At 35.9% G+C, this 15,831-nt stretch overlaps 1 protein-coding gene across 3 annotated transcripts in view; it reads right to left on the bottom strand.

Annotated features, from left to right (window-relative positions):
* NT5C3A (5'-nucleotidase, cytosolic IIIA) overlaps window positions 1-15,831 on the bottom strand; it is a 52,118-nt gene that overhangs the window by 12,645 nt on the left and 23,642 nt on the right. Inside the window, exons 1-2 of one of the 3 annotated variants that reach the window (XM_082691789.1) lie at window positions 7,397-7,508; window positions 2,780-2,834 (exon numbers count right to left, since the gene is read on the bottom strand). The exons of 1 other annotated variant lie outside the window; for it this stretch is intronic. In XM_082691789.1, the coding sequence (XP_082547915.1) occupies window positions 2,780-2,815 (36 nt within the window). In that variant the 5' untranslated portion in view covers window positions 2,816-2,834; window positions 7,397-7,508. Of the gene's footprint in view, window positions 1-2,779; window positions 2,835-7,396; window positions 7,509-15,831 lie in introns of those variants that run through there. One more of the 3 variants, XM_082691790.1, reaches the window with a different exon arrangement.

Below are 15,831 nucleotides of genomic sequence, written 5' to 3'. Positions count from 1 at the left end.
GAAAATGGCCCACACAAAAATTAGTTTACATGACTGAAGGATCTTTGTCTGAAGTTCTCAGGGAAAATATTTTTTTGTTTTGTTTTGTTTTCCAATGTTCATATTTGGTAGAAGCAAAAGACTTCATTACTGCGTTGGTACAGAGGAGTGGGCACTACAACTTTATAAAAAGTATAGATTTTGGGGTGCCTGGATAGCTCAGTGGTTTAAAGCCTCTGCCTTCAGCTGAGATCATGATCCCAGGGTCCTGGGATTGAGCCCCGCATTGAGCTCTCTGCTCATTGGGGAGCCTGCTTCCCTCTCTCTCTCTGCCTGCCTCTCTGCCTACTTGTGATCTCTCTCTCTGTCAAATAAATAAATAAAAATCTTAAAAAAAAAAAAAAGTATAGATCCAAAACCCCCTATTCACACTGGTATAGCCACTCACATACATGGACAGTTTATTTGGAAGACCATACATTACTGAAGTGTAGCGATAGTCAATCCTCCCTGCCTATCACATTTTTGGCCCATTTCCACATTAAGGGAGTGTAGGCCAAATTCATGCATTCAGCACATAGTCATTAAATGTAAGGTAGCTCAGTAAGAGATACAAAAGTTTTAGTAAGATAAACATCTTAAACTCAAGGCACATGTTCTCTAACATGGATTGTAATACAGGAGCCCAAATAAGTAAAACATAGCTCAGACATTCAGATAAAATATAAGAGGACTATAAGAGACTTGTGATTATCTCTGCTGGGGCCAAAAGAGGAAAAGCCAACTGAGGTAGGCTCTCAAAGAGTAGCAGGATTTGTTTATGCTGAGATCATGAGCCAAAGTGCAGGGTCTAATGGAGGAAAAAGATAAACAGGTCTGTCTGGAACACTACTTTATGTGGTGGAGAGAGAGAGAGAGGAAGAGAGAGTTGTGTGTGTAAAGTATGGGAAGAGATTTGGACCCAGATCATGAGAAGTTAAAAACAACATCCTAAGGAGCTGCCAACTCCTTACCTAGTTAAGGAGATACAACTTGAAAGATGTATCAACATTTTTAGAAAAGCAAACCCCAAGGTAAAAATTATGCAACGTAATGCAATGATAGTTTTAAAAAAAAATACACACACAACGCACACACACACATCCCACACCATTTTTGGCTGGTTTTCCTTCTCAGTCTCTTTGTGGGTTGACTACAGTGCTACTTACTTCTAAAGAAGACACCCTAGAGAGTTCTGGGACACAGGTAACAACAATTTATATAGTAGGACATTCCAACATCACTTGTCTTCATTTTGGTTAAAAAAAAACAACTCAAGCTGAAAAAAGTTAATCGATTGACTGAATTTTACATATCAGAGACAAATTGCAATGCTAATCATGCAATGGAAGCAAAGACTTCATTACTGCGATGTATTAGGCTGAACCAAATGAAACTACCAATGTTGGACTATTCAACATACAAAAGCACAGCAATTTCATATGTTCCATCCTAACAGCAGTAACATTACACGACAGCAGCTTAATCAGCACTTTGAGGCAGGCTTCACCTCCTGTCACATGCTAGATGAGGACAACTAAGCTGAACAAGAGGTTTATTAATTGTGACACAAAGCTGTTTGCATGCTAAGTCATGTTCTGGTTTATAGACTCAAATGAAAAGAAAACTAGGAAGAAAGGAAGAAAAAAAGACAAGAGAAAAGGAAGAATGACAATAAAACAACAGAAAGAGAAGATATAAGGTGATCATGGGGGGAGCTATCCTCTTTAAGAGAAGGAGAGATTGTGATTTTTTTTTTAGGATTTTCCCACTGTGAATACGGAAAACAGAGACAATTTTTTCCTCACATACAAACGCTACTTACATAGTTAAAACACTCACTAACATAGGAAATCAACATTTACTGAGTGCTTACTATGTGCTATTAGGCACTTAATATAATTTTTCATTAAATTATGAATAAGAAGATTTCACTTATAAGATGAATAGGGTCTGAAATCCAATATATCCTATGGTAACTGTAGTTTATAACACTATTGTGTAACTGAAATTTGCTGAGAGAGTAGAACTTAAATGTTCTCCACCCCCCCCAACCCCCCCCACCGCCAAAGAAAGGGTAAATATGTGAGGTGATGGATATGTTAACTAGATGGGGAAGGTGATTCACAATGTATATCAAATCTCAAATCATCACATTGTACACTTTAAATATCTCACAATTTTGTCAACTGTATCTCAAGAAAGCTGGGAAAAATATGAATAAAACAAGAGTTTGGTGGTTTCATGCAATTTCTTAAAGGTGAAATTATTACCCTCATTCAAGGGTATCACAGCTCTTATGGACTAAATTAACATCTGAAGCAAGTTCTGACTCCAAGGTCTATGTTTTTCCATCCTCATTCTAATGTCTATAATGCAATGAGCTCTACTGTTATACAAGTTTTTTATTTCTTTAATTTAAACAAATGTCATTTTAATTTGGAAGCTTAAAACATCTCATGCTGTATAATTTAAGTGTGTTATTGCTGAGCAAGGAAAATTTAGCACTAAAAGGAATGGAATAACCATTTTATATGCTGAGAAAGACTCCAATATACATTATATTTCATGCAAAAAATTTTTCTAAGGTAAGCTAAAGTCCAATTCAACAAATATTTGAGGTTCTATTATGTATCAAACACTGTGAAGAAAGACCTGCATAAAGTTACAGTTCCATAATTGATGATCTGGTTAGAGACAGAGGTAAAAGTGGTGAAGATTCACCATTGATAAATGGAACTGGAAATACTCAAATACCCACCATTTTCACATGTACAGCAGAATCTTGATTAGGCATTTCTTGGTTATCCAATCTTCTGGATTTCCCCAGGTGATGTCACAGTAAAAGAGAGAGAAAAAAAGTACACGTGACATACATATATTTCAGGCTGTTCTTGTAGGTTAATGACATAGTAAGGTGGTACTTTTGGTTTGACTTAAATACCAAGTTACTAACTGCACCTTTTCCTCTTTCCTAAGAAGCTCAGCAGAGATTTTTCTCTATCTTACAAAGGCTGGGGTTAAAAATTTTGTATGAAAAATTTGCAGCTCCCCTATAAGAACTTACATAGTGTTAATAAGATTTGAATAGTTAAAGTTTATATTTTCAAGAAAATGCTTTATTACAAGAATATTTTATCAACATTTTCTCTCTAGATAAGGATGAAGTTTGTGGGAATATTATGCATTACTATTACTGAATCAATGAAGGAAGATATGAATTGAACATAAGGAGAAATGTAATATACAAAAGTCAAGTTTATTCTTCAATTTTCTCAGATTAAACTCTAATTTTGTGACATGAGGCAACTACTATCTGAGTTAGTGTTTGGCCCAGAATAAGTATGTGATAGTGTTAACTAAATGATAATTTTACAGGTTTGGGTAGAATTTATACATAACAATTTGTTAAACTAAAAGAAGTAGTTTTTATAATCTCTCTCTCTTTTTAAGATTTTATTTACTTATTTGACAGAGAGAGAGAGATCACAAGTAGGCAGAGAGACAGGCAGAGAGAGAGGGGAAGCAGGCTCCCTGCTCAGCAGAGCCCAATGCAGGGCTCGATCCCAGGACCTCGAGATCATGACTTGAGCCAAAGGCAGAGGTTTAACCCATTGGGCAACCCAGGCGCCCCTATAATATCTTAATAACATAAAATAACTCTTATCATTATTCTTTTTTTTTTCAAGTTTTTCATTATCAATCTTAGTGAAAATTACTTTTGTTCCTCAGCGACTTTACTTTTACTTTACACTAGGTAAGTAAAAATTTTTAACAAAAGCAGTACTTTAAAAGGGCAAATTTATCAAAAGGGAAAAAAATCTGACTTTTTCTTAAAAGTTGGACATTATAGGGGCAATTAAGTTGATTAAGCAACTGACCTTTGGTTTCAACTCAGGTTGGGATCTAGGATTGTGAGATCAAACCCCTCAATGGGCTCTGTGCTCAGTGTGGAGTCTGCTTAAGACTCTTCCTGTTTTCTCCCTCTCTAAAATAAATAATCTTTAAAAAAGTTAGACATTGTATCTGTGCTCTTTATAATTAAAATGTATTGTAGCAGATACATAAAATTTTCTCAATTCTAAGATTCTTTCCTCCCCCCTTCCATTTTTAAATACATAAAATTTGGAAGTGTCTTATGAAGCAGTATTCTCCCTCCCCTTTCAGAAAAGCCATTAGTAAGTAAATGGTCTTATACCTGATGGCATCTTCCAGCCGAGTAGACATTATTTCCAAATAGTAAAATGCCACCAATTTTTCACATCCAAAAAATAATACAGTATTTGCAGAAGTATCTATTTATCTTTCTTTATACTCTATAACTCATAAATGTTTTGATCACTACTCCCTAAATGTAACTGTAAAGGTAGTTTGGGGGTTAGTAATCTTTAGATGATTATAGTCAAACTGAAGTAACCCTTCCTTTCTGTCAGTCCTTGATCTAAACAAAGGAGATGCTACAGAAGTTGCCTGTTAAATCTCTTTCTTCGTTTATAGAAAACAAAGCATACAATATGCTTATGGTTTTCCTTTGATGTTTAATATCTGAACAGGGGTCTATATTTTTCGGAAAGCACAATTTTAAATAAAACCATTTTATTAGCTTGAAAAAGAGGAAGGAGAATGTGGAATAGTACTGTAGAGTTTACAAAGCATTTGAAAAGCCCAAAGAAACACAGAATTCAAGCAGTGCAGAATACATTTTAATATCTAGGAATCTCAGATCCTTTTGTCACATAGAGCCAGGCAGCCCAATTCCTATCCCCCCACCACTAAGTTTGGCTTATTTATGTTTAGTAAGAAAAGATAAGAGGGGGAAAAAAAAGCCAGTGTCAGGAAGTAAAAAAGTAATTGTCTTTCTCATGGTTGGTCTCTACACATTTTATTTAAACAAAAGACAAAAACAAAGAGTCTTCAGAAATTTGATCATTTTAGGACATTATTTTTGATAGGTAAACCTACTAGTTCATGGATACTATACAAATTTCAATGGAAGGTCCTTCATTCTTCCCAGTCCTCACTGGCAATCTGACCAGAATGTATCCTTGTTCAGAGATAATACCACATAAAGTGATACTGTGTCCTAATGTAAAAAATCACCCCATTGTCTCTATTATTACAAAAGTGTCAAGAGTAAAGCATAAATGTCAGTGTTCTGGCACTATTCTAAAGAAGGCACTGAAAATTAGGGCAGGGTATTTTTAAACCAATCAGCTTGTAAACCTATACTTGGTATATAATGTTCTGGCTCACTTCACCAGCAGTCATCTGCTGCAGATGCTTCAAGAGAAGAGCTGTTGGAAAAACACATCAAGTGTAGAAGACACGTTCAAAAATAGAAAATACTAGCCTGGAAGTATGAACCCTCTTCATAGGAAGTTTTGAAGTTTTAAAGTCTTTTGAATTTTAAATGTTGTCTGGAAAGTATGGAAATTGGTAAATAATTACTCTGTGTGCTTTCACTATGAGGTTAAGGTCTCTGCTCTAATGGTGTTCATTACACAGAATATATAGGACAAAGCTAAAGACTGAAGCAAGAGGTAAGAACTTCTCTGGAATAGCACAAACTTGATAACTGAAAAGTTTTCGTGATTGTGGTTATTTCCTTCTAAGATCATTAACCTTACCTTGAAAAGATAGTGACAAATCAATGACTGAAAATTTCTATGTCTACATGATTACTTGCCTTTATATAAGTTTTAAAGTATCTGAATGCAAACTGAATATTTTTAAAGGCCCACTTGACTCTGTCTTATGGGAAAGTGAAAAAATCAAGTTAATCAATATCATTGGCTTAAAAAGTTGTGATTCTGTTTCAGTTATACTTGCCGAAACATTTACACAACATAACAATAAACTCATGAAATTTTGAACGGTAAACTGTATACTACTTACATAGGAAAAGGCAAGTATTACTATAATATGGACAGGGTAATAGTAACAGTGGTAAACTTCCGAACAAATCCATTTTTGCTGCACTTTTCCAGCAACCTGTATTGCTTTTCCTAAACTTACTTAGGTTTTTAATAATGGCACTTTCTTAGGGTGATTGGCACAAGAAAAATAAGTTTGTTATTTTGGTAGCATTGTACATCACTTTCTTGGAGCATTTAAATAATTCTTCCCAATTAGATTTTTAAGGCAGCAGTGAAAAAAATATACAAACTGGAAAGTGAAACTTTCTCGATACAGACATGAAACAAAAATGAAACTGAATATTCTTAGGTCTTTCCTGAGCCTGTAGGGGAAAAGAGAAAACAAACTGAGGTGTGAAGGTAAGAGAAGAAAAACAGAGGAAAAAAAGAGAGGAAAAATAGACTTCAAAGGCTAGTGTTTTAAAAATTGGCAATTTATATCAATTTTCTCAAATAGTAAACCTTGGCTTTTCAGTAACAATTTTATGAATACTTAAGAAAATAATTTCAGAGCTTGGAATTTATTCATAAATGATCCCCACCCCCATGACCCTAACATTGCATTTTTCAAGCTGAGTAAACCAAGGCACATGGAAATTGAGTAATTTATACTGATTACCCTCAGTGCACCCTGAGTTCTGTCCTTGAATCTGTCCTAGAACAAGAGCATAGGTGGGAAGCAATATCCAGAGATGCAGGGGCTTGGATATAGACTGCCAATAAAAACCAAGTAAACCGCTTTAAGAAATGGTCTGCTGCATTAACTAATTCTCCTGACTAAAACACATACACATACACAAAAAGAAAACAAATACCAAACTATAAAAAATAAGGCAAATTCAATTATTTAAAACTAAGTTAGCTACAACGTTCTAAGGTTTTATAGCAATATATGCTTGAACTTTAATTTTCAAAATACAATTTGTTATAAACCTTAAGAGACTGTAATCCAGCTTTTATCGATTCATAAAACATTACCAGTATAATTTTATTTCATAAGATCTTAGATAAAATAAGTAGAAAATAAAAGTTCATTATCTTTATACTAGGCATAATATATGGTTCCTAGACCTAGGGATACAAAGCATGTGGTAATCAGCAAAACTAAGTCACAGAGCAACTAAATGAACAACAAAATTGGATCATACAGTGCTTTTCTTTTTCCTTTGAAAAGAGATTTCTGAGGATACTTTGCTTTTTCTTAACATTTACACGTGAAACAAGAAGCTCTTGAAATTAGATGCTTTAAATTGTAATTTAGAAGACCCAAGACACTGCAAAGTTTTACATAGTTCTATCTTTGTAAACTGTAGTTTTACATTATACTGCTTTCCTCTATTTTTATTTCCTTAATCTGTATTTTTAAATACCTATAATTTCAACAAGATCCTGAACCAAAAAGAGTCAAACAAAGTAATTAACCCAGAGAAACTTATTTGTTTACATGAACTTTACACACTTACCCTGAAGGTAACCCGACAAGCTACGCCAGTGAAAGAAAATTCTTCCTGTCTGAGAAGTACTAATATAGTACAAGGTGCAAACGAGGGCGGTTCCAAAAGCCTTGGCTAAGCTCTATGCAAAAATGGTCTTGTGACGCATTACTACACAGTGCTTTATTGTGCTCCGGGTGACACTTGCTAGCTCTGAGCTAGTTACCAGCCAGTCTACAGAAAATGATCAACTGAGATAATGTGACAGTTCAGAGAAGGTAAAACTATTAGAGCTGGCAACTTGTGCTGGGAAGAAAAACAGAACCTCCATATTAACACTTAAAAATACTCCTTCATCCTGTTTTTTGGCTGTCAGTGTACTTGTGGTATGTGCATTTTTCTGTATGAATATTATATTTCAATAAAAAGTAAAAAAAAAAAAAAAGTAGGTCGTGGTTGCTAGGGGCTGGGGGAGAGAATAGGGAGCCACTGCTCAATGGGTACAAAGTTTCAATTTGGAAAATAAAGAGTTCTGGAGATGGATGGTGGTGACCATTGCCCAATGTCAGTGTATTCAAGTCCACAAACCATACACTTAAAAGTAGTTAAAATGGCAAATTTTATGTTGTGTGTATTTTATCACAATTTTAAAAAGATTACCTCATTTAAGACACATGAGAAAAGACATGATGCATGTAAGTGTGGTAACTAGAATGTTCAGAACCTTTACTGCAGGGCACTGGGATTTAAGTGATTTGTATGTTTTTCTTCATATCGCCTACACTTTTGCTAAAAAGACCTGAAACAATGAAAACTACTTTTTAAGGTTAAAAATTTGAAAAAAAGGGGCTCCTGGGTGGCTCAGAGGGTTGGGCCTCTGCCTTCCGCTTGGGTCATGATCTCAGGGTCCTGGGATCCAGCCCCACATCGGGCTCTCCGCTCAGCAGGAGTCTGCTTCCCCCTCTCCCTCTGCCTGCTTGTGATCTCTTGCTCTCTCTGTGTCAAATAAATAAATAAAATCCTTAAAAAAAATTTTTTTTAAAAAGTCAATTTTCTGTTGTTGCAAATAAAAACAGTCAAACTGTTATGAAGAAAAATATTTTTAACTTTTAAAGAGAACCAGTCTGCTTTTAACCCGAGTAGCAGGATTGCAATACGCTAATACCATATGTCAGGGCCTGATAGATAAGTTATGCTATGGGCCCTCTGGGAAGCTTTATCATTAGGAACATGAGGAAGCTACACTTTCGTAAATAAACTTTTATATCTGCCTTCTCTCTGCTATGCTCAAGAGAAATCAAACCCACACAGCATTTCAGTAATCAAACTTTGTGAAGTAGTATGCTCTATTAAAAACAATGCAAAAATTTTTTAACGATTTTTTAAAAGGCCACTAACAAACTACCCAAATTTGGTATCTACCAAAGGTTAAAAGTTTGGCACTATCTTATTTTAATAAAATGGAAGATTCACAACAAAACATTCTTTTATGAGGAAAATCTCTTATACTTTAATATAGGAGGCTCAAGGTCCACCAGGTGATCCTTTTTGAAAATACTCTTGTATTATGTATGAATATGATGACTTAACTGTCCTGTAATATATTAATATAGGTAGCAATGATAAGAATTTTAAAGATATCACTTAGAAAGATGACTCAAGGTAAGTCATTCTCAAGAACAACAAAGGAGGGGTGCCTGAGTGGCTCAGTGGGTTGAGCCTCTGCCTTCGGCTCAGGTCATGATCTCAGGGTCCTAGATCGAGCCCTGCATTGGGCTCTCTCCTCAGCGGGGAGCCTGCTTCTCCCCCTCTCTCTGCCTGCCTCTCTGCTTACTTGTGATTTCTCTCTCCATCAAATAAATAAATGAAATCTTAAAAAAAAAAAAAAAAAGAACAACAAAGGATGCTGGAGTAAGAGTTCTTACTATTAAAAGCTTCAGGAGTGCCTGGGTGGCTCAGTGGGTTAAAGCTTCTGCCTTCTGCTCCGGTCATAATCCCGGGGTCCTAGAATAGAGCCCTGCATCAGGCTCTCTCTCAGCTCTCCCTGCATCATCTCTCTCAGCCCGGAGGCTTCTTCCCTACACCCCACCTGCCTCTCTGCCTACTAGTGATCTCTGTCAAATAAATAAATAAACTCTTTAAAAAAAAAAAAAAAGCTTCAGAAATATACATTCCCCTTGACACACCAATTTTATGTCCTAAGGACTTTAACCTAAGGAAATAAGGCAGTACATAAAGATTTAGTAGCAAAGATATATACTATAGACTTCTATGGACTTTTTTTTTTTTTTAAGTAGGCTCCACGACCAAAGTGGAGCCAACACAGAGCTTGAACTCATGACCCCGATATCAAGACCTGAGCTGAGATCAAGAGTGGGATGCTCAACAACCAAGCCACCGAGGCACCCCATAGACTTGTTTTATAATACTGGGAAACAGTAATCAACCTAAATGCCCAATATCTAAATGTCCATTAACATAAGAGAGGTGAATACATCGTGGTATACACACAAAATGTAAGATTATACAGTTCCCCAAAATGATTATTATATATAGCTAAAATTTATTGTATGTTTACTATGTGTTAGGTACTTCTAACACTTGACGTACTTCGTCTCATATAATACTCATAATCCTAGAAGGTATGTGATATTATCATCCTCATTTCAGGTGAAGAAATTAAATTAAGGCAGTAGCTGAGAAGTGGCAGAAATGGATTCAAACTCAGGTCTGACTTTAGAATCCATGTCTGTATATCAATGGACACCAAGGCTCTGTGAGATCGAGATTTACAGATATACTCAGAAGTACATGATCTACAATTGAGTGAAAAAGTTATGAGAATATCTACAGCAAGAGTCCAATTTTTGGGCCAAAGTCTTTATATAAGCATAGGAAAGCCTAAAATAGAATATATTAGACAGTATTAGATGGGAGTAAGGGGTGATTTTTATTTTCTGAGGTTTATAAAATACGTTCCTTGGGAAACAAAAAATGGCTTATTACAAATGTTACAGTAGTAGCATCACCCACGTCCATAATCAGAAAAAAAAAAAAAAAGTAAAACAACTGCAGCTAGTCAACATCAGGAGTGGATTACATGAAACAGTATTTCTACAGTGGAGAAAGAACAAGGAATCCAGCCAATTGGTTCTCAAACAAAACAAAAAATACAGCATGAAAAGAAAGATGACTAGTATATTATCAAGGGGGTAGAGGATGTCTTTGGCTCTGTTAGCGTTCTGCTCTGCTAGCCTAAGGAGAGAAGAAAGGAAATAGCGGAGCATTGCTCCCCGCCTACAGGGAACTTTTCCCATACGATCCATTCTACCCAGTGTGCAGAAGCGCTTGGGGGGCTGTCCCTCCGGGAGGGACTAACATTTTTCCAGCACTTTCCTACCCTGTCAGAATCCCAGAAGCATGCAATGGCCTTTTATATACTATGGGACCAAGGGCGCGCTGCCCTAAGATAGCTCACTTTATTTTTTATTTTTATTTTTTAAGACTTTATTTATTTTAGAAAGAGAGAGTGCAGGAGCGGGAGTAGGGTGAGAGGGAGAAGAAGCAGCAGCCTCTTTGATTGAGGGACTCGATCCCAGAACCCTGAGATCATGACCTGAGCTGAAGGCAGCCAATTAACCCACTGAGCCATCCAGGTGCCCCAAGATGGCTCACGTTAGCATAAAAATTATTTTGAGTTAAAAGTAAACAAGACCCAGCACATTTAGGAAAAGCTCCTTACCCCCACCCTCCCACCCTCTACAACTGCCTAAAAAGAATTTAGATAAATGACCTGCTCCAGGAAGAGAGCTAGCGCCATAGATAACTGCATTGTGCTATGAATTAGGTATAGTCCATGGAGAAAAACCTAGCAAGCCCTCTTTGATCTCATCCTACCATTTCCAAGTGACCTAACAATATTTGTTTACCAAACATTTACTCTTTTTCATTCTTTCTGAGGACTGCATTCCCAGACCCCTACACCATCTTCTCCTTAGTGCAGAATGACATAGACCTTATTTTGCCTGATGGTCTTTGGAATTTGTGGATTCCCCATATGTATGCTATTAAGTGTGATTTTTCTCCTGTAAATTTGTCTCCTGTCAATTTGATTCTTATTCTAGCTAGAAGGACCCTGAGGGGACAGGATATTCTTATTTCCTGGCAATACGTCTTATTTATTCAGTAAAGCCTTAAGAGAAAGATAATACGTCTCCCCTTATTACTGGTAAGAAACTTAAGGTCTGGAGAAGTTACTACTTGTGTGACTTTTTTCTTATATATCATGCTGTTTCTAGGCAATAATACACACATTACTTACATGGGAGGGCTAGAAATGTCTGTGAATAAGAATAATGTTTGAGGGGCGCCTGGGTGGCTCAGTGGGTTAAAGCCTCTGCCTTCGGCTCAGGTCATGATCCCAGGGTCCTGGGATCGAGCCCCACATCGGGCTGCTCTGCTCAGCAGGGAGTCTGCTTCTTCCTCTCCCTCTGCCTGCTTCTCTGCCTACTTGTGATCTCTGTCTGTCAAATAAATAAATAAATAATCTTAAAAAAAAAAAAAATAAATAAATAAGAATAATGTTTGAAACTGTGCCAAGAAAAAAAGAACAAGGACACAAATATAAGCAAAGTACTGAGTAAAAGAAAATGAATTTTGTTTCAAATAGCTCTAAGATAATGTTTTTTGTTTTGTTTTTGAAAGGGAATATAAAGGATTTAGAAGTAAGAATTTGTAAAGGGAGGCTCTGTTAGCAGCACAATGATCTGTTATCTCTGGACTCAATGACTGGCCCCTGTTGCCTTGGAGTTTCTTTACTTTTGGTCATAGAAGCAGAAAGCACCCGTAAAGCTCTGAAAGGAAAGGCTACACCTACAACTGACACACCCAAGAGCAGAAAAGTTCTCATACAGGAATCAAATCTTTGGAAGATTTTTCTCTCCTTATAACATCGTTATAACAGGCTGTCTTTACCAATGGAGAAAGAGATATCCATTGTACTTCTGAGGAACGAGTTACAACGTTTTAGATACTGTCAATTATTCAATCAACTTGAAAAGCTAAAAATGATCACTTCATATTTTGCATGAAAAAGTTTCTCAAAATTCCGAAATAATGAAAACAACAAAAAGCCCATAGAAAATAAAAATCTGTTAGTTTAAACCTTAGTAACTTATTAATTGGTTCATTTAATCGGAGGCAAGGGAAGTAAAGGGAACAAAAATATTACATTAACGGGGCACCTGGGTGACTCAGTGGGTTAAAGCCTCTGCCTTTGGCTCAGGTCATGATACCAGGGTCCTGGGATGGAGCCCCACATCAGGCTCTCTGCTCGGCAGGGAGACTGCTTCCCTTCCTCTCTCTCTGCCTGCCTCTCTGCCCAGTTGTGATCTCTGTCTGTGAAATAAATGAATAAAATCTTTTAAAAAAATATTACTTTAACTAATAGTTGTATATGAAAGAAATCACTTCATAATTCTATATAAAACCTATACTAAAGATAGTTTATTTCTCAATTATCCAACCTCAGACTTAACTACTAGCTAAGCTTACTACAATCCAATTATTACTTGGCTATGGAATGTATTTTTCAATCCGAACCTGACTTACACCCTAGGAAATTATTCCAAACAAAACAATAAAATCATATAAGGAAACCATTCAGTAGGAGGTGAGATGCAATACTTTATAAGGACTCTTGCAAAACTTGTTCCCGCTAATTGTTGTAATTGCTGTATGACATATATAGGAAGATTTTTTTAAACACGCCAAAACATCCATCGAGGCAACTGACTTCTCTTAAAACTTCTCTAAAGAAGGCAACAGTCAACTAACTTTGGCACTATGACTGTTCAAAACAGAACTGAACAGATGCTACTAAAGTTTATATGAGTATGATTTTATTTTTATTGTTTTTTTAATTTAAATTCAATTAGCAAACATAGGGTACATCATTAGTTTCAGATACAGAGTTCAATAAATGAATTCTTCAGTTGCATATAATACCCAGTGCTCATCACATCATGGGCCCTCCTTAATGCCCATCACCTAGTTACCCCTATCCCCCCAACCCACCTCCCCTCCAGCAACCCTCATTTTATTTCCTACAGTTATATGAATATGATTTTAAATGTTTAAGGAGCAAAAACAGAGATGGAACAATGAATTATTACATTTTGGAGAAATGAATAGGAAGTAAAGATTTTCAATAAGTCTCTTATCACTTAAAATCATTCCAAAAACTTATCTTATTAAGTGACTGTTAGTGAAGCTGTCTGCCGCATTTATGAATTTGTATACATGTATGCAAACTGAGGAGAAACTATGGTTCCAATCTCAATGCATTTCTTCAAAACTCTGCAACAATCTTGGATTGAGTAACTTATTTTTCAGAAACTCAAATGAGGATACAAACATAGTTTATATCTTTTTAACTTAAAAAGTAAAAATTCCAAACCATAAGTGACTCTTAATCTCACAAAACAAACTGAGGGTTGCTGGGGGGAGGGGGTTTGGGAGAAGAGGGTGGGATTATGGACATTGGGGAGGGTATGTGCTTTGGTGAGTGCTGTGAAGTGTGTAAACCTGGTGATTCACAGACCTGTACCCCTGGGGATAAAAATATATGTTTATAAAAAATAAAAAATTTAAAAAAAAAAAAAAAGTAAAAATTCTGGGGGTGCCTGTGTGGCTCAGTCATTTTGGCGTCTGCCTTTGGCTCACTCAGGTCATGATCCCAGGGTCCTGGGACTGAGTCCCCTATGAGGCTCCCTGCTTGGTGGGAAGCCTGCTTCTCCCTCTCCCTCTTCCCTTGTTTCTGTTCCCTCTCTCGCTGTCTCTCTCTCTCTCTGTGTCAAATAAATAAATAAATAAAATATTTTTTTAAAAAAGTAATAAATTCTGTAGTTTAAACTCTTTTAGAAGAAATGACATTTATGTTGTAAAAGGTAGGTCAAGTTCAAGAAACTCGTATGTAAGACAACATCATAAATGAAGGGAGTCTTTCCTAGCTCTCCTCTCAAATGCAGTATGTTCTAATATTTCAAGATGCTTACACTGAAATTGTTTCCATTTTATTATATCTGGATCTCTGTGTCTGAAATGGAATAAGAAAAACTTTGTTTTAATTTTGGACTCCTTTCATATCATACAGTTGTCATTCTGTCTGTTAAAAAGAAACAGCATTGTTTAGGATTGTTATACTGGTATGGGTCACATTAAAAATGACAAAAATGGTTATGCTATTTAGCTTTTATTATTGGTGTATTATATCCAGTACCTCTAGATGGAGAGTACAAAGACTTAGCTTACTATCCTCTTTTTTCTATGCGGGATAAACTCATTTTAAAAATAGTAAGGTAAATGAAGCACCTGGGTGGCTCTGTCAGTTAAGTGTCTGTCGGCTCAGGTCATGATCCCAGGGTCCTGGGATAGAGCCTCACATGGGCACCCTGCTCTGCAGGGAGCCTGCGTCTCCCTCCCTCTCCTTCTGCCTCTCCTCCCTGCTCGTGCTCTCTCTCTCTCTGTGTCTTTCTCTTTCTAATAATTAAATAAAATCTTTTAAAAAAAATAGTAAGGTAAGAAAATGATGAAGTAAATTTGGAAAGAGATTCAAGTTCATGAACGAATAACCTGTAGCAAAGAATCAGGTGAAACTACATGGAGGGTAAGTGCTAACTTGAGTTTTAAAAGTATGTAAATAGAAGAAACCACAAAATATAGTCCTTTTGAAACACCCTTCAATATTAATAAACTCAGTATGTTAAGCCAAAGTACTTAATTTAACCTATGCAAAGTCTTGGTAACATATATTCTGCCCAATGAGGGAATGTGTGCTCATCAGAATAGAACTTACAAAAATAGGTTTATCAGAGAATGGACTTCAAAGTGCTTTTTATGGTCAGGTGTCATGCTGGTGAACTCTATCACACTTTTAAAGAACAGATGGCCCCATGCTAGATAAACTCTTTAACAGTATATACAAAAAGGTTAAGCTATCCAATTCCATTTATGAAACTAACTAGTATAAAATCCTGAAACAAAGCCTGGCAAAAATAGTACAAAAAGAAACATAACCTAAGTTCACTTATGAATACAGATATAAAAGTCCTAAGTAATGAACCAGTAACAAACTAAATTCAATAGTATAGATAATCACTGAACATGGGTGAATCAAATATATTATAAAACTCAATTAACAGTCACCACAGAGGAATTTTCTTCTATTTTCTTCTTCATGCTCTTTGGTATTTTCTAAATTTTCTGTAATAAATCTATTAACATACCCAGAAGGAAACAAATAATATTTTTAAAAGGTTACATGTCCCCAAGATATAAGAAAACAAAAGTGTATATAATGTTACTATATCTTTTGACAAAATGCACATGGCATATGTTAAGTCATGTTTATGACTTGAAATGAAAATTATGAAATGAAATGATTATTATGAATATGAAATGAAAAT

Source organism: Mustela nivalis (assembly GCF_964662115.1).
Source record: "Mustela nivalis genome assembly, chromosome: 12".
Lineage (NCBI taxonomy): Eukaryota > Metazoa > Chordata > Mammalia > Carnivora > Mustelidae > Mustela > Mustela nivalis.
The sequence above is the reverse complement of the archived record's forward strand: the minus strand, read 5'-3'. Positions and strand labels throughout refer to the sequence as shown.